At 31.6% G+C, this 21,086-nt stretch overlaps 1 protein-coding gene across 1 annotated transcript in view; it reads left to right on the forward strand.

The window, feature by feature from the left end:
• Positions 1–20,158, forward strand: part of LOC149536787 (uncharacterized) — a 39,520-nt gene extending 19,362 nt beyond the window's left edge. The window contains exons 2-3 of the mRNA XM_089806346.1: positions 18,978–19,066; positions 20,082–20,158. Of these exons, the coding sequence (XP_089662472.1) occupies positions 18,978–19,066; positions 20,082–20,158 (166 nt within the window). The remainder of the gene's footprint in view (positions 1–18,977; positions 19,067–20,081) is intronic.
• The last annotated feature ends 928 nt before the right edge of the window (positions 20,159–21,086 follow it).

Here is a 21,086-nt window from a genome sequence, read left to right on the forward strand (position 1 = left end):
CTTATGGGTATCATCCCCACCAAGGTTTTCCTAGTTAACAAAATATGGTGTTATGAGTTCTCTCTATGCATGCTTACTTTTACTATTCAAAATTACTTGTTTACTTTCTTATGCATGATTCAAAGTAATTAGTAATATCTAGTTGGTGAAAAACATTTGATTCACCCCTAGACCCCCCTACTCTCAATATTCCCTATTTCTAACAATTAGTATCCAAGCACAATTATTTAGAAGAGGCTTAACAAGTTGAGTAAAATCCCTATGGATATGGAGCAATTGATGAAAAAAATTTAAGAGGCACTTGAACAAATTGATCTCCTTACTAAAGAAAGAGATAAGTTGAAAGATAGATATGAAGACTCCAAAGTATAAATTTGACAAATAAAGGACAAGATTGAACATCTCAAATCAAATCCTGAATCTATTGAATTTAAAAATATTGATGATAAATATTCAAAACTAAAGATAGAGTACAAGATCTTGAAGCATGAATTAAAGATTACCATTCTAAAGTTGAATTTGATTTGAAGATTGGAAATTTAGGTCTTTTAGAGAATCTTATAAACATGACATCTGAATTTGAAACATTAAAAGAAGATCATGAAGAACTTCATAAGTACAACACTATTGTGAAAGGTGAACTAACTCAATGCAATCTATAGCTTGAAAATCTTTATTCTAGCATAGAAAAGCTTGATTAATCAATTTCAATATAATGACTTACCTATGATAAGACTATTGAAAATATAAGAGGAGTAACTAAGAGGGGAGGGGTGAATCTATTACTACTAAAATATTTCCTAGATCCCTTAGATGTCAAATAAAATTTAGACTTATAAAACTAATTACTGCTAATACTTAGTAAACATACAAAAACATTTTTAACTCAGTAAATATAGAGTGTGATTTATTTTAGTAGATCTTAAGATGTTATTAGTAATTACTTACAAGCATGAAAGAAATAACATGAACACATGAGACACCAAATTTAACATGGAAACCCAATTTGGGAAAAACCACCAATGTAACTAGTTACTATTTTTCACTCTTCTAATGTGAGCCCTATTAGGAGCCAACCTTGCTAAAGGTTACAGAACACACTATTAGGTATGACCATGTTAAAGGATTTAATCATCCTATTAGGAGTGGCCTTGCAAAAGGTCTTAAAACAATTCAATGGAATTGCCACCTTATTAAAGGATTTACAAATGGCTATTAAACCAACTCTATTAAGAGATTTTAATTCACTGCTAGAATGGTTAGAGAGTAACAATGAAATGACCTGATTGTGATCGAACTGAATTTCTAATTATAGATCTCTTCTCTGGTTCATACTTGATCCTTCTTGATCAAATAAGACTTTTCTTCTCCACAAGGATATCTTTTTATCCTTCAAGTTTGCTTCCTCTTCTTATCTCTTTTAACTTATTCAACTTGCATCCCACCCTTTGAAATCACAACTTGAAATAATAGATAAAACAATTAAGCTTTACATGCTAAAACAAGAAAATCCTTTTGTGGCTAACCCAACTTGATAGAAACTAATTCTAAAATGATTTCCTTTGTCAACCAATAGAAGCTTGGTTCACATTGTGAACTAACAAAATTCCTTTTGTAATTGAGTGAGCTCGGTTAAAATTGACTCTGTTCAACTTTCCCTTTGTTAACTAAGTGAGCTTAGTTAACACTCCTTTTTGCTTAACTTCCTCAGATGGATGAGTGAGCTTGATAGATACTACTTTTTGTACAGAGTAGACTCAAGAATACTTAGTAGACTAGGAAAATTGTCTTCACTAACCAAGTGAGCTCAGCATGCATTTTCTATCAACTAATATGACATTTGTGTAAATCAAAGACAACATAATTAATCAATTGTATCCAACGAAGACTAGTCTTGGTTACCTATTTAACATGTCTGCAAAGAAACCTGAAAATGGATTAGATCTAAAAGAAAAAGATAGATTTGATGATAAGATTGAATCTAGTCAATCTTTTGATAAATATAAAGAAGTTGGACAAGAGAAGGAAACTAAGAAATTGGATAAACCTAAGCAAGTGGAATCTCCCAAGGAAACCAAATTTGAATTTTGAGGTGACTGTTTTTCATGTAATGAAATAGGTCATATTAAAAGAGATTGTACAAATAAGTTACTTAATCATGTTATGAATTTTTATTGTCATCATTGTCATGATATAGGTCATAAAATAATTGATTGTAACAAGCCTAAATATGATAATGATAATAGGAATAGTAGAATGTACCTTGCAAATAGAAGAAGATCTAATGAAAGCACAACACGAGAAAGAAGACCTTATGAAGAAAGAAAGTAGATCATGTGTTATAAGTGTAACAACTTTGGACACATAGCCTAGAACTATCAAGAACCTATTGATCAATAGAATCCTAGAAGTAGAACCCCCATATGTCAGCTATACAACAACTTCAGATACATAGCAAAGTATTGCAGAATGGACATAAGAAACACTTGAAGAAATTTTTGAAACAATAGAAGGAATTGTGAAAGAAACTTTAGAAATAGAAGCAAAAATGGCAGAAACTTCAAAAATGACAAATGGAATCATGAAAGTAAATCTAGACCTAAGAAAGATAATAAAGATCAAGGAAATGTAGTTAGCAAACTTTAAGAAGAACTTGATGAGACATTTGTGAAGGAATTAACTATTGGATCTAAAGAAAACTCAGATAATGCAGAGAAAGGAAGATTGAAGTCAAGAATCAAGTTTGATTCAACCAAGTTGAATTGAGCTTATTTACAACACCAGAATTTGAAACTTATTTTAGAGATTGAGCTATGAGTAGTGAGGTTGAGAGATAATGTATCTAGATGAGTTGAGATTATAGCTAAGCTTGCTTACAATTTGGAGCTTATCGGAACTAGTTATGAAGGAAATAAGAGTTATTGTTATAATAGAGAAAGTTTATTCTTTGACAAAAGATGAAATCTATGTTCTCATAGAAAATTTCATGGAGACAATTTTTGTGGAGCATTTTCATGATGAAAGGAAGCTATGATTAACCTCAGGTAGCATTTGAAGATTGAATAGATGATTTTGAGAAGATATTTGATTTTTGAATGAAATTAATAGATTTTTTGATTTGACAAAGTACAAAATTAATGCAAGTTCTAGTGGCATAAATAGAGTATGAACTTGATTATTTCCATGTTTTAATTATGTCAGATGCTTAGAGTACTCAAAAATGATTTGACAAAGTGATTTTGAGAAAAAACCTACTTGGGAAAAATGTATTTTATTATTTTTTGCACATAATTTCTTCGATAAATTTATATTTGGTGAAATCATGGATATTTCTTTAGTTCATAATGTTGAGGATGATGAGAGACCCATGTTGAAGGTTACTCCTATGAAACCCTTAGAAGGAAACCTTAATTCGACTCTATCAAAAACTCTAAACAACATAGTATATTTGGAAGACATAGGCAGTTATTTAACTATCAAGTTTGAAGCTATTGGAAGTGAGTTTATGAAAAAGGATATGGAAAATGTTTTCAAGCATGATATGACTGTGAAGCCCAAATTTGAACATCTAAAGGATTTAGACTTTTTCAGATATCATTTCTTCCATGAACTTGATACCAAAGAATGGACTCAAATCATATTGAGTAGAATTCATAATGGGAAGTTTTGGATGGGAGACAACATAGTTGAAATTTTTTCCGACCTTATTCATGAAGCAACTAGTCTTAGAAAACAAGGTAGTGTACCTATTGGTAAGAAATTAGTTAAGAAAAACATTGAAAGATATACTAAGGCATTTTATAATGGTAAGGCAATGGTGATCAACACCATCAAATAACATGATGTGAGATTCTTGACCATAATCATTACATATTCTATTTGTGCAAGTTCTAAGAGTGATGAGTTGTTAGCAAACTTTATCTATGTGGCCCACAAGATTTGTGTTGAGAAAGAACAAGTGAATTTGAGTGAGATTTTGAGAGTACAACTCCTTGATAATCTGGAGAAGATTAAGAGAACTAAGAATGCTGTATTTAAATTTCAGTCACTAATCAATCACATTTTATTTCATGTACTTAGATTTCCATTTCTATCAATTACATAGATTATGAGAAGTGAAAGATGTACTATGGATAAGATAAAAGATGTATGCAAAATGCATCCTACAGATAAAATCTTAGATAGTGGAAACCTAATAATGACAACATTCTAGAATGAGATGATATAGAGATTCAAAATTGCACCTGCAATTGTTGACTGATTTAAGAATGATATATGCTTTATGGTAGATATAGATCTAACACATATTGAAGTAGTAGAACCTTGAGAAACATTTATTAATCCCTTAGGTTATGAATTGAGTGATGATGTAGCTATTGGTTACATTGATCTATTGTTAAACTCTAGAATGGACCTAGCATCTTATAGATTTGGAACATATGAGGAGATAACTTAGTCAGCTTACCAGGAATCCTTGGAGAAAGCATCTCATAAGAAGATTGAGACTATAATGAAGAAAGAATTAACGAAGGCTAGTATGCTAGAAAGTGAATCACAGGCAATTAGGAAAACTATCTCTGGACTAAAGAAAATTGGTGAACAAGGTGTGATGTATGTGACACCTCTATTAGTTGGGAAAGCATCAAGAGTGTACATTATAATGACTCCTATAGAATAAAATATTTCATATGCTGATGTATTAGCTAAGCAACCAAGTGAACCAAAAAGGAAGTTTGGAAGGTTACTAGAAGATGAAATTCATAAGTTAAAAAGAGTTAAGGAACTAGGTACTAGACCTAAGAAAGGGAATAAAACATTTTTGATAATTGAAGACTCGAGTGAAGAAGATAATGAGGAACAAGAAGTTAAAAATCCTAAAAAGGTCACTGTTTCTAAGCAGTCAATAGGTAAAATAAGGAAACCCTAGAAATCAAACACAGAAAAGATTAACACAACTATTGCCAATGAGGGGAACTTTGTGCAAATGAATAAGTTTTATGATTTGTATAATGATATTGAGAAAGATCTTGATTGATATTTCTACTATGAGATATATGATTCTTAATAACTTGAAACTTGAAGATATTGAAGGTATTGTAAATCTGAAAGTCTATGATAGACTTATAGCTAAGAAGGAAATAGTTTCTAAGGAAGACTTGGAACTTCAGAAATCTATGTTAAGGACTATACACAAAATTGATGATGAACAAGAAATCAAAAAACTGATGAACAAACTAGCACCTTACTTGCAAAGTAAGATGGGGCCATTTTTGTTTATGGGAGGTGAGAAGAATGTTATAAGAAGTGAAACAATTACAATCATCAACCAGATGATGTTTGAATTTTTAGTGCCTACCCCTAGTTTACTTTCAATTATTATTACCAAACTCTTTTAGGCTAGTTTATGTTTATGCTTGATGATTACTGACATTGTTTTCCAGATTATTGGATATTGTTTTCATACATAGTTGATTATATGATGAGACTACTTTGGTACTAGTTATTTCTTGTATGCATGATTATATCTTGATGATGATTATTTATAGTGATTTATAATATTTAATGATGTTAGTTGGATGGATTATTTATACGTGTTTTCTATGGATACTTACCCCATACTGCATGTGTATGGTGTGCATGTATGTTTTCTTTATGTGCAACATTTCTAATGTGGTTAAGGAAGGGATTCATAATCACTTGCTAGTTAGGATCTACACGATCCACCACTTCCTTCCATTACCTATTTAGTTTAGAATATATGTGTTTGTACATGCATAGATTTTATGCAGATTGTAGGTACTTAGTATCGACTTCCCTGAATTGCCAGGATGAGTGTACCCTACCACAATATCTCAATGGTAAGAAAGGGGAGATAAATTCCTAAGTCTAAGTCCTAACCTTAAAACTAATTTTCCTACAAATTAGGAAGAGTATCTGAGATGATTACCTTTCAAACTTGTCATATGATTTAAATTCGTAATTATAACCCTTGAGTTTGATCTTGTATGTTGTATTTTATGATGGGTTTTTATATTTTGTCTTGTAGGTCTTTGGTGAGTTTTGTGTTAATCAAGTCAAATAAAAAGAATATTTAATGATTTAATTTAATGAAAAATTATTAAGATAATTTTGATATTTAATTATATTTAATTAATTGAGAAATTAATTAAATAGAAGAATTAAATTTAAAGATAAAATTATAGTTCTAATTTTAGAGTGTAATAATATTTATTTAATTTAATAATAATATATATTTAGGAGACCATTTTTAAATGTATGCTAAATATTATTATTACTTAAGTTAATAAATATTTTATCAAAAAACACTTCAAAAATTAATTAAAGAGAGAAAGACAAATTAATTTAATAAAGATATTTTAAATTGCAAAAAGTGTGCATGAATTCTCAAAAAGTAATATAATATTAAAAAGATTGTGATCAATGAGTTCTCTTGCATGATTTCATAATCAGTGCCCTGAATTTAGGGGAGAACTCCTTATCAAAGATTGAGAGTTCATTTCGTAGGGACTAGGATTTTGGAGGAAGGATTTTTAGAAAGAAGGGTTTTAGAGGAAAGAGGATTTTCTCACATTCTTCATTCAGTTGCGTATTAGCATCAGATTCAGGTAGAATCTCATGTTTTATTTGCACAATGAATTATATTCTTTGAAATTACTATCTATATTGTGTTTGTTCAATCTATTTTCCAAATTTTATTTATGATAAATCTTTCATTGTGAATTTACTCGTATTCATATCGAATTCTATCTATATATGACAATTGAAAGATCACAAAACTCTCATTCTATGAATTGAGGAGTTGGTATTTTGAATCAGAAATAGTTTTGAAAAGGAATCAAAATTTTCGAATATAAAATTGATAGGGTTATTCAGTTTTCCTTATCAAAGCTTTTTAAATATATATATATATATATATATATATATATATATATATATATATATATGTATGTATGTATGTATATGTATACATATGTATATGTATATGTATATGTATACATATGTATATGTATATATATGTACATATATATACATATACATATGTATATGTATATATATGTACATATATATATATATGTACATATATATATATATATATATATATACATATATATGTATATATATCTACATATATGTACATATATATATACATACATATATGTATATAATATATATATATATATATATATTTAATGGCATGAGTTTGGGGGTGGGGCCACCAAACTCCACACCCCACCTCTGTTCGTAGCCTTAAAAGGTTGCATGAGATAGATGTACTGCTCCCTGCGGCAGCAGTAATATTTGTGGCCACACCGTACAGACAGGCTCATAGGCCATAAACATGATTTCTTTATTGTTTTAACAATTGTTTTAAAAAATTTAACTTTTATAAAACTTAATTATTATTTATTAAAGAATTTTATTAATAAGTTTTTAATTAATTAATTAGTTAATGCTTAATAATTTATTTATATAGTTTTTAAAATAATTATTAATTTAATTTTATTAGTTCAGTTTAATTAAGTTTTTGATTAATAATTAATAATATTTAATAATGCTTAAGTTTGTTTATTGATATTATTATTTAATGATTTGAATATTAATAAAATTGTAGTAATTTTATTTTATGATCAATAATTATTATTTTAATAATTTAAATAGATAATTATTTTTAAAGTCATCTTATGATATTTAATTATGAATCTTCTAATTTCATAAGTTAACTGTATTTGTGCAATTTGTTTGAGCACGAGAAATAAGATAAGTTGTAAGGATAAAATGTAAGTCTTATCTACTCGAAAACTTATACTAAAATGAAAACTTAAACCTTACTATAAACTCCTGACTATGTCTCTTCAAAATCAAACAAGATTATGAATTACATTGTTTGTTGAGTGTTTTCTTGTACATTAGAATTGGGGGTTGACTAGAGTGTTGACCAGTCCTAGGATGTTTACCATAGGCTAGGAAGTATTATTTTAGTGATTATATATGATGTTATGTTTTGACTTATGCGTACCTTCTTGGATCATTCCTATTAGGATGGTCTTATTTGTGATGCTTGTATTTTGACTAGGTGATTTCGGTATTTGTTGGTTGCTTGTTTAGAGAATTGATGTATGGTTTTGGTCTTTTGCAATCTTTTTGCTTTGCTAATCTTAGAGTAGGTTATCTATATGTAATGTCAAGAAGTGGCTTGCAATGAAGGAAAAATCCCAAAGTGGTTGTCTGGGTAACACATTGTAGGTTATTTTAATAAGTGAAAACACTACACTAAATGAGAGTAAAATGAACCTAATAAGAGTCTTTTTCTTTGCTCACCCATGCCTCAAGTGCTACTATAGACTAGGATGGGAGCAAAGAGGATGTTTGGTTGTGATCGTGCATCATTAGTATGCCTTGTCAATACGAAAGGATACTAGTGCCACATAGAGTCACTAAGGGGCTAAGGTGAAGTTAGACTGCTAGGGTAACCTTAGAGTTGACTCATGTGATGCCACTTGCCCACTTCTATAGTAGATTCCTTATGTGTCTTTGTTTGCCTCTAGGTTTAGATGTCATTAGTTCTTGGTACCCTAAGTTAGATTACTTTCAGGTTTTCTTGTGACCTACATATTACTTTTAATTTTTTGGATTGTTATCCTGTTTGGGACTTGAGACTATCTCCTCAGCATGGTGGGAGCATACCTTTTTGGGTTACCATAAGGTTAGGTGGTAGTGCTTTTTTACTTTTACCATTGAGATCTGTCTATTGATATTATGGCTGGAGTTCCTTGTCCTACATTTCTTTTCATTCTATCTTTGTGTATTATGTTGGATGCTTATATCTATATGATGGATGATTTTACTTATTGTATTGTATTTTGTTTCATGGATTCGAAAGGGATGATGTAGTCTATTTTATAAATGTATATTCTTTCAACCTTTCATATCCTGTGACATGTATAGTCGATGGTTGCACATTTTGATTGTTGCCAAGTGGCATTCAAAATATATATATATATATATATATATATATATATATATATATATATATATATATATATATATATATATATATATATATATATATATATATATATATATATATATATATATATAAAATTTATATGGATTTAAACTTGTGGTTATTCTTTGAAGTGGATGGGTTATTTATTGGACTTAGTATTAATTCGTGATTATAACCCTTGAGTTTGATCTTGTATGTTGTATTTTATGACGGATTTCCATATTTTGTCTTGTACGTGTTCGGTGATTTTTCTATTAATCAAGTCAAATTAAAACAATATTTTATGATTTAATTTAATAGAAAATTTTTAAGATAGTTTTAATATTTAATTAACTAAAAAATTAATTAAATAGAAGAATTAAATTTAAAGATAAAATTATAGTTCTAATTTTAGAGCGTAATAATATTAATTTAATTTAATAATAATATATATTGAGGAGATCATTTTTAAATAAATGCTAAATATTATTATTACTTAATTTAATAAATATTTTATCAAAAAATTCTTTCAAAATTAATTAAAGAGAGAAAGGAAAATTAATTTAATAAAGATATTTTAAATTGCAAAAAGTGTTCATGAAGTCTCAAAAAGTAATAAAATATTAAAAGAATTGTGATCAATGAGTTCCCTCACATGATTGGATAATTCATGCTCCAAATTTAGGGGACAACTCCTTATTAGAGATTGAAAGTTCATTTTGTAGGAACCAAGATTTTGGAGGAAGGATTTCCAAAAAGAAGGGTTTCAAAGGAAAGAGGATTTTCTCACATTCTTCATGCAGTTGTGTATTAGCATCAAATTCAGGTAGAATCTTGTGCTTTATTCAGACAATTAATTATGTTCTTCAAAATTCTTCTCAACATCATGTTTCTTAAATTTATTTTCTAAATTTTGTTTATGATGAATCTTTCATTGTAAATTTACTAGTGTTCATATTGAATTCTATCTAGATATGAGGATTGAAAGATCAAAAAAATCTCATTCTATGAATTGAGTAGTTGGTATTTTAAATAAGAAATAGTTTTGAAAAGATTCAACATTTTAGAATATAAAATCAATTAAGTTATTGGGTTTTTTGCATTAGATTTTTTTATAATTATATATATATATATATATATAATGAATTTAGGGGAAAGGTTGTTTTTGTTTTTATAAAAAAAAGAATTTGTTTTAACTATACATACATACATACATACATACATACATACATACATACATACATACATATTTAAAGAAGGAAATTTTTTTTTTAAAAATTAAGGGCATGAGGTTAAAAGGCTATGCACGGGAGGCATACTACTACCTATGGTAGCAATAATGTCTGAGATTGCATGGTACAAAAAGGTCGGTGGGCCATAAATGAGATTTCCTTATTATTTTAAAAAAATTATTTTTTATAAAACTTAATTATTATTTATTAAATAATTTTTCTTATTAATTAATTAATTACTGGTTAATAATTTATTTATATAGTTTTTTTTTATATTAAGTTAGTTTAATTAAGTTTTAATTAATAATAAATATTATTTGATAATGTTTAAGTTTGTTTATTGATATTATTATTTAATGATTTGAATATTAATAAAATGATAGTAATTTTATTTAATGATCAATAATTATTATTTTAATAATTTAAATAGATAACTATTTTTTATGTCATCCTATGATATTTAATTGTCAACCTTGTAATTTCATAAGTTAAGGGTAATTGTGCAATTTGTTATAACACAAGAAATGAGATAAGTTGTAAGCGTAAAATGTAAATCTTATATGCTTGAAAACTTACATTGAAATGAAAACTTAAACTTTACTATAAACTCAGATTGTGTGTCTTGAAAATCAAACAAAACTATAAATTACACTATTTGTTGAGTGTTTTCTTGTATGTCAGAATTAGGGGCTGACTAGAGTGTTGACCAATCATAGGATGTTTACCAGAGGCCAAGACGTATTGTTTGAGTGATTATATATGATCTTATGCTTTGACTTATCTATACCTTCTTCAATTAGTTCTATTAGGATGATTATATTAGTGATGCTTGTATTTTGGCCAAGTAATTTTAGTACTTGTCAGTTGCTTGTTTAGGGAACTGATGTATCATTTTGGTCTTTAAGGATCCTTTTTCTTTGCTAAGCTTAGGGTAGGTTATCTGTATGTAATGAAGTGGCTTGCAATGAAGACTGAAGCCCAAAGTGGTTGCCTAAGTAACTCATTGTAGGTTATTCTAATAAGTGTAAACACTACTCTAAATGAGAGTAAATTGAACCTAATAAGAGTCTTTGTCTTTCCTTGCCCATGCCTTGAGTGCTAGTATAGACTAGGATGGGAGTAGAGAGGATGTTTGGTTGCAACCATGCATCATTAGTATGCCTTGTCAATACATAAGGATACTAGTGCCACATAGAGTCACTAAGGGGTTGGGGTCAAGTAAGACTGCCAGGGTAAACTTAGAGTTGACTCATGTGGTGACACTTGCCCACTTCCATAGTAGATTACTTATATGTCTTTGTTTGCCTCTGGTTTTAGATATTGTTAGTTCTTGGTACCCTGAGTTAGATTACTTCAAGTCTTCCCATGACCTAGATATTACTTTTGATTTTTGGGATTGTTATCATGTTTGGGACTTGAGACTCTCTCCTCAGTGTAGTCGGAGTGGATCTTTTTGGGTTACCACAAGGTCGGGTGGTAGTGCTTTTTAGTTTTACCATTGAGATCTATCAATTGATGCCATGGTTGGAGTTCCTCATTTTGCATTTCCTTTCATTCTACCTTTGTGTATTATGATGGATGGTTATATCTATATGATAGATGATTTTAAACTTATTGCTTTGTATTTTGTTTCATGGATCGAAAAGGGATGATGTAGTCTATTTGATAAATGTATATTATTTTAGTTTTTCATACCCTATGACATGTATAGTGCATGATTGTGCATTCTAATTATTGTCAAATGGAATTCAAAACAAATGTATGGATTTGAAATTACAATTATTCTTTAACATGGATGTGTTATTTATTGGACTTAGTAAATTATTTTAATATAAATGTGATACAACATCTTGGAATCCTTAAGAAATGTAATCTATTATGAGTTGTTTATGTATGATTGTTTGTTATTGCTTTTGCTATTTTATAATTCTTTTTATGTGTTATTTAATTTTTTTTTTCTAAAATTAGTAAAACTTTATGTTGGTTCTTTTTGATCCCTTGGTGAGGCATTACATCTAAGGCAACACCTACCACAACAGAGAAAACTTTGGAAGTATCAGTAAGTGGTGATTCAATACAAATTGATCAAACTAATATTACTATTAATATTGAAGATGATCCTTTTAATCAGCCCAAGCCTCATTTTGAGGACATTCAAGATTAGTTAGAACTTATTGAAGGGGAGGAAGGGTAGTTAGAGGAAGAAAATAAGAAGATTGAAGAAGCCAAGAAGAAATTGTTTGAGGAGGATAAGAGGCAAAAAGAAGAAAAGAAGATGAGAGTAGATGGAAAATAGAAATAGATTGAAGAAGAAAAGAAAGAACAAGAAAGGAAAGAAAAAGAGGAGAAGGAAGAAGAAGAGAGAAAGACAAGGGAGATAGTAGAGAAGAAACAAAAGGAAGATGAGACTAAAGAATCTATCTCATCCACTCCACTATCTCTTGGCAACCTTACAGGTGATGATGATGATCGATCTAACTTGATCTCATATTTGAAAAAACTGATTGAGAAGAATAGGAAAGTCAAGAGTCTACAGAGAGCATTAACGAAGGTGACTGATAGATTGCATAGCACTCTCGCAACCAAACATACAGAAGTAGATTCTGAAGAATGAGTCAAAGTAGTAGTAAAATCATTTGATGATGAATTTACTAATTTGTTGAATGTTGCAGAATCTAATGCTCAAATTTCTCATGATGCTAATCATTTTAGCATAGTTTTTCAAAACATAAACAATGTTTTGAAGAGTCTTAATACTATATCATGAAACTCCAAATATGTCAACAAGATGGAAAGGTATTGTACATTAAATGTACTTTATCTCATAGGTTGACTAATGTCTTGGATAATATGATGGAAGGGAATCTGAGTGAGCTAGAAGCTCTGACAAGTAAGTTACAACAACCCTCTAGTAGAGTTGATGATTTTTAAGGGCAAGTTTCCAGTGTTCACACTAACATTAGGAAACTGCAACTTGAGAAAGATCAAATTTTGAGAAGATTATCAAATTTCAAAGAATCTATAACTCTAAAGCTATTAGCCATTAAGAGATTTTTGGAGGAATGTGTCAAATCAAAGGACACTTATTCCAATTTTATATATTAAAACCTTAATCTAGTTGAGATTGCATCATATGCCTTATGTGCAATTCTCACTATAGCCAAAGTAGTCAACAACACATGGGAGAAAGGAATAGATATTCTAAAGGAAAATTATGATGATTTTATGAAGATGATATTAGCTTGAGGCAATGTAACATAAATTTTGATAGTTTTTGACATTTTAACCTTTGTCATTGATGAAAAAGGGGGAGAAGTTGTATGAGAAAATTGTAAGTTATGCATTTTTTAGTCATGTCAAAAGGGGGAGCATTTGTGATAGATAGTGAGTATAGTAATGTTGTAAGTTTTGGTAAATTTTTTAATACTTTACCAATTTTCCTACTTTGTTGCTATTAATGCCAAAGGGGGAGATTGTTGACAATTGGATATGTGTAGATATGTAAATGCTTTTATTAATGGAAAAACATGATGTACATGCTTGTAGTAAACCTTAGAAATAAAGATATTTATCTTTTAGGTACTCAAAAAATCGTATAAGTATGAAAATGGTTTACAAGAGTGTGTTTTTTTATGTATAACTTGTTTATGCAATGTTATTCTTGAGAGAGAAGATATATGGGAACAATATACATGTTGATGATGATGTGTATAACCTCAGACATTAGTATGGATAGTATGGAAGAAATATATTTAAGATGTACAAAACATTGGAATGAAAGGTAAAGGACTTATTTTGTTTACAAAATAATTACTTGACCAATTAGGGACATCCTAGATGTTTACTTTATGTTGGGAATTTCTTTTTGGTCTTAGAAAACCTAGTAGGAATTTTTGAAAAGGCATTGTATTTATGTAAAGATATCTTGCGAGATTATTTGGAAGTGACATGCGAAAGTTGTGAATGCAAAGTTTTGTATGATATATTGAAGCAAATTTTTGATAACCTAATTTTTTGATTTGAGATTGAGCTAAGGTCAGAGATTAGCTAAGGCATTATATTTATGTAAAGATATCTTGCAAGATTATTTGGAAGTGACATGCGAAAGTTGTGAATGTAAAGTTTTGTATGATATATTGAAGAAAATTTTTGATAACCTGATTTTGTGATTTGAGATTGAGCTAAGGTCAGAGATCAGCTAAAAGATGGTACATTATCCATAATTTTTTATTCAAAGAGCTTTAATTACTTGTTCATGAAGTGAGTTCTTCTTGTAATTGAAAGTGCACGTTTGGCCAGTGAGCTCTTCTTGCATAAATTGTACCACAATTCCTAATAGGGTTAGAATCTCTTAATAGGGATTCAAAGTCTTCTTAGAGGGACTCATATGTATTGAATGATTTTATAGATTCCTAATAGGATCCATCCTCTAACAAGGAACATTTACATTGGTATATCATCTTGTGGGTATCATCGTATGCGTGAATTTGTGGCCTCTATTAATACACACACTTCAACACAGTCATTGTATGCAGATTCATCCTGGAATAAACATGAGATTGCTCACCCAATATTTGACCTACAAGCTGACCTATTGCCTTCTATCTAAAGGTATTTTGCCTATTCATATCCTCAGAATCAAGGTGCAGGCAACTAGACCCTCTAAGAATGAAGGATTTAATGAATGTAGCTAGTCCAGATGAATGCAGATTAATCTAGAATGAAGCATGCATTTTTAATCTAAAAACATATAAAATAAATTATACTAGATGTATGCATATTAAATCTAGATGACATTAAGCTAAGAATGAAAATATATGAGAATATCTTGAAGCTAGATGAGTGTAAAATGCAGCAGCAATTCAATGCTTCTTCAATTCAACCTCCCAAAATGAAGAAATGAGGGTCTCTTAAATAGATTTTCCTAAAATATTCCAATGGTTGAGATTGATTTCCATCAACAGTCAAGATTGAAGATGAGGTTTAGTTAAGGTGGAAGATTCCCAAATTAAAGGGAGTTAACTAACTCAGATCTGAGTGTAAGAGTCAATCAGCTCAGATAGATTTTAGAGTGAGAGCAAGTGATCTGGATCACTTCTAATTTGATCAGTAGTTATCTACGAATTTCCATTTTTGAATTGAAGAGAAGAATTAGAAAGAATATTTATTTAATAAAATGAGATATACTCTCATAAATACCTTTTCTATTTAATTAAATAATTTTATTTAATTAATTAGAGACACTTTTCTTATTTAATTAAATAACTTTATTTAATTAATTAGGAATGGCTTTGTATTTAATTAAATAAATTTTCTTAATTAATAAAAAATAGCTTTTCTATTTAATTAAATAATTTTTTTTAATTAATTAAAATAAGCATATTTATTAAATTAAATAAATTTAATTTTGTAGTACATTAGCCTTAGGAGATAATTTAATTTAATAATGTATGAATACTTTAGATTAAATTAAATTGAAATCAAATAGGTATAATGTGGCTAATATGAGTGTGTACTACAGGGATTAAATAATGAATATGATGAATGTAGATTAGGGTTTTCTGCATCTGACAATTAAGTCAAGTAGCGAGTAGTAGAATAAGAATTTCCTATTAGAATAGTCTTAGAATTGATCAAAATAGACTAGAATTGGTGATCATGGCAATGAGCCAATTTTGGTGTATTACATTTTGCCCCTCTTTGAATGAATGTGTGAGAAACACATTCAATTCAAAGAAAGTCAGAAAGCATGATGCGAGGATCAAGAATGAGATTGGTTTTGAAATTGATGATACAAAGACTAACTGATAAGCTTTTAAGGACTACCTCTAGAATAGAGCTTAATCGCAAGAAATCCAAGTAGAATACCTAGATACCTAAAATTGATAAGCATTTAAAAGGTTTCTTTAGAATGAAGTTTGACTTTTAAGGATCCAAATAGAACACCTAGATACTTGAGATTGAAAGCATTTAAAAGATTATCTCTAGAATGGAGCTTAACCTTTAAGGATCTAGATAGAACACCTAGATACTTGAGATTGAAAGCATTTAAAAGATTATCTCCAGAATGAAGCTTAACCTTTAAGGATCTAGATAGAACACCTAGATACCTGAGATTGAAAGCATTTAAAATATTATCTCCAGAATAGAGCTTAACCTTTAAGGATCCAGATAGAACACCTAGATACCTAAGATTGAAAGCATTTAAAAGATTATCTCTAGAATGGAGCTTAACCTTTAAGGATCCAAATAGAACACCTAGATACCTAACATTGATAAGAAATCAAGATCAAATTATAAGTCTTAGAATTATCCCCAGAGCGATGCTTAATCCTCAGGAGCTGAGGTTTAGATTGTCTCCATACCTATAATCAAATGATGACAAGATGAAAAAGATGCCAAAAAGATAGAAACAAGATGCCCCTAGTGGTGAGATGCCCTAAATGATGAGGACATAAGATAGGAATGAGATACCCCTAGCAATAAGTGTTCAATGATGTAATCATCCTGCCCCCTCGGGAGCAAAATTAAAAGATGACACACTAGAAATAAGATATAGGAAAGAAATCCAAGATTGTGCAAAATGGAGAAGAGATCAGAAGGATCAGAAGAAAAGATGAAGAGATGAGAACAATATGGAGAACATAGAAGAGATCAAAATGATCTAAAGAAAATTCAGAGTTGATTTGCAATGATTTCGAGGTCCTGAAGACCAAGTTTGACCAAAAGTTGACCAGATTTGGCCACAATTGACTTGAGTTGACTTTTAAAAAAAAAAAATTTTGAAAAGATGAAGAATTTTGAGTTGAAAAGATTCAAGAAGTGCAAAGTATCATAAAAATTTGGAATGCACAAGTGTTCGATCACATCGGTCCCAAAATTTTAAAATGCATTTTTGAGGCACTAAGGTGTGTCAGATTTCGAATTCGATCTCGAAAATGAATTTAAAATGGTCAAAATAGCCAAGGGGTGATTTTTTTGCAAATCGAAGCACTTTGAGAAATTATGTCAACAGATATATAAGGGCCCAAGGGGTCATTTTGAATTTATTTGTGCTTTTTGTCCTTTAGTGAATTGAGCTCTGAGAGAGACATGGTAGTGAATGTGAGATATCATCATTTTGAGTGCTCTAGACAACACAGCCGGCCAGTAGACTATAGACCACTAGTGAGTCATTGATTTCCCACCTTTGCACTTTCATTTTTACGTAATTTGAGATTATTTATTGCATGTTTTAGCATGTTTTAGGAGTTGGTCAATCGGTCTTTGTGCGAAGAAATAGGGTGCACTATTTCTTCATGCATGTTAGTGAGGTTTCTCACATGGGAGATACCCACCTCTCACGTGAAGAACGAGATTTTTCACGTGCGAGAACTTCATTTCTCACACGACGAAGAGATTCTTTGCATGAAAGAGGGAGACTTTGTGCAAGATCTTGAGATCTTTGCACGAGATCTGAAGATCTTCGCGCCAGAACCCATGATAGGAGAGATTAAAATTTTCAATTTTGTACATAAAATTTGCATTCTTATTGTCTTTGTTCTTCCATTTCATTCTGGTACTGATCATTTTCTTGTCATTTTTGTTTGTGTGTGTGCAGGAGGTTTTTGATGACATCTCATTCAAATCACATTATCCACCATATGGAGAGTTGTTGTGGAGTCTTGATGATGCGGATTGGGAACATATCGCTTGAGTGGGCTTGTCCTATCTATGCTAGATCCCAGCTGTGATGGTGAATCATGACTTACTCACAACTTGGGTTGAGCGTTTCCATTTAGAGATGAACACCTTCCATCTACCAGTGGGGGAGATGATGATCACCCTGGAGGACATCTGGAGGATATTGCGGATCACTTTTCATGGAGCCTGAGTGGTTTATGATACAGTGCCCTGAGAAGGTATAGAGGTACTTTCCCTTGTATTTGGTCAAGCAATCAGTTGGGATAAGTTGATGCACACATACAGATAGACGTACAGACTGGCATCTATGCTAGTGATCTTCCCGAGTTGCTTTCTGATGCTTGACTAAGGACAACATGGGCTAGACTGTGGATGGGGAGTTATGCTTCGTCATATGGTAGAGGCATCTAAGATTTTTGGGTGGGGTTAGTATATGCTAGCCCACTTATTCCATGAGATGCATGAGATAGTCTTCCATGAGAAGAAGATTATGGTTGTTGGTGTTTATGTGTTGTAGATCTGGGCAGGGGAGCATCTTCTTGTATGTAGGGTCATTCACAAGGATGCTTGAGAGCTGATGGAGCCATATATCTACAGGTATCAGGGGCATATTACCCAGGTCTTCCTGGGTAAGACAAAGCATTGGAGGACATGTCTCGATGACCTAGTCTCCATCGTATGGCATTCCTGGCAAGAGACAGAGGATTGGGATGATGCCCAGAGAGAGTTTCCCTAGATGTTCAGCTCACGGCCACTATTGGGAAGGACTACACAGATCATAGAGTAGTTTGAAATTTCACAGGTGTGGCGGCAGTATGACTAACCATAGGATATTTTACAGGAGTACTACACCTACGCCAGACTCGCGAGGGATGTAGGGTGGGGGTGGCTTCCATGTATGGATCTAGGCTGATCCATGATAGACGTGCACAACCTAGTTGCAATTCAGTAGGACTACCTTCTAGAGGTAGTAGATGCAAGGATGACACCTTCTTATCAAGCTCATTTGATTAGCCATCCATTCTCGTGATTTACTGATACACTGGGGATGGCAGGTCAGGCATAGAGACAGGTGCCTTAGTAGCAGGAAGCACAATCATAGACACAGGTACAGCCACAATAGTAGCCATAGATGCAATCACAGGTCTGTCACTGGGTACAATAGATACAGATTCCTCCATATCAGACGAGATCATACACAAGTGCTAGGAGTAGTGGGACAGGACATGGTCGGCGCCAGAGGTAGAGGACGAAGGAGCAGGCCCCACAGCGGGAGGCTCCATAGCAGAAGGTGCCACCACAATAGGAGGCTCCTAAGATGCTTGATGAGGATATGTTAGATCAGCCTACGGCTGGGGTGCAGGACACAATATGATGCTACCGAGAGCAGATTCATTAGGCCTCCCGACAGTTGGGAGATCTATAGATACAGGTAGCTATCTGTGACTCATAGCTGGTGGAGCAGCAGTAGGAGATCGATCGATGGAGAGAGAACAACAAGACTGCTAAGCAGAGGTCAACAATGCTACAGGAAAAGGTGTAATTATAGTCAACCCAGGAAGCTTACTACTTCGTTGCATATTCAACAGTGATACCTGATGAGGCTCTCTAGGTTCTGCACTTTTCATAGTATGCTCAAGAGTTGAGAGGTGCATGACATCATGCTAGACCTAACATGCCACCACCTCCTCCTCCACCTGCAGCTCCTACTCCTACTCGTCTTGGAGATGAGAGCATAGGATAGAGTTAAATGTTGTGTGTCTAGCTCCTAATTTTGATCTCTAGCTATGTATTGATTGGTGTGCCAGCACCATTCTATACTGTTTTGATCGATAACACTTGAGTAGTGCCCATTTTTTGTACTAAGACACACACACACACACACACACACACACACACACACACACACACATATATATATATGAGATTTTTGAGCCGAGTATCAGTGTGTATATGTCATTGTATGTGTTTGCTTCACTGAGATGTGCATGAGATATCAATATGAGGATTATGAGATGTATGTTGTACTTTGATATGATGTGATTATGAGCATGTAGAGTAGATATTATGAGTATATGGATGCAATGCATATGGAAATGGACTGACATCTCATGTAGTGTAGTGTGGTTTTGCTTAACAGTGACAGGTATTCCATTCAGGAGCACGGATCAATGAATCAAATTCTTGTGCAGTCATGGAGAACCCTGATATGTTTGAAGATGCCCCCAATCCTTAATCACATAGGCGAGAAATAGAATCACAACTAAATTGTGTGCGTATGCAAGTGAAGTATGTAATGCAAGACTTATGTTAAATGCAGCCCTAGGTCTAGTTACCGAGCCTCGATGAGTTATCATCACTGGATATAGAACAAAGCTCGTATGCTATACAATTCTCACTGACATTGTAATCATGGGAATATGAATAGAACATACATTATAGGTTTGCCAAGATTAAATGTAAGCATTCAAGGCAGAAGAAGCAAAAATGACCAAAACATTTGTCCCTTTTAATATAGCAAGTTAACAGAAGCATCAAAGCACAAATGCTAGGATGACCAGAATGTTGCTTGCATGAAAGACACACCAAACACACAGGAGATCCATCTTATGCTAAGTATTCATTATTTATTCTGTCTACAATGACCCTTGCATTCGTAACCTGAGACAAAAGTGTGCTAGGTATACTCACAGTGACCCATACATTCACTTAGCAAGACAAGTATCAGTATTTACTGTAGCATGAAGAGTTCACTCAACAAACAAGGAGAAGAACCAACATTATTGGCATATTCATATAAAAGGAGTCAAGGTACACATGGCCATCCAATACAAGATGGACGCTCTCATAGTGGACACCCCTCTTATAGGAATATATCAACTTATTGGAACTAAACCACATACAGAAAGAAAAGAAAAGATCATGCCCCTAGTCATTACTTCTCTAGTCAAAGATGAAATCATCGAGTTTCTCGAGGAGATATGATAAAGAAAAGAAAAAGAAAATAAAGAAAATGCTCAATATATCCAAACAAGTATATCATTTTTTAGTTCAAGTTTTTTGGGATTGATGTCCAGTGTCAGTGTCCAGAATATGTTGAAAAGAAATCTCTTCAGTAGGGTGACAACAATAGGTAGATGCAGTAGTCACAATGACTTGTGACT

Source organism: Cupressus sempervirens, chromosome 10, assembly GCF_028749045.1.
Source record: "Cupressus sempervirens isolate cs-2001-9-10 chromosome 10, ASM2874904v1, whole genome shotgun sequence".
Taxonomy (NCBI): Eukaryota; Viridiplantae; Streptophyta; class Pinopsida; order Cupressales; family Cupressaceae; genus Cupressus; species Cupressus sempervirens.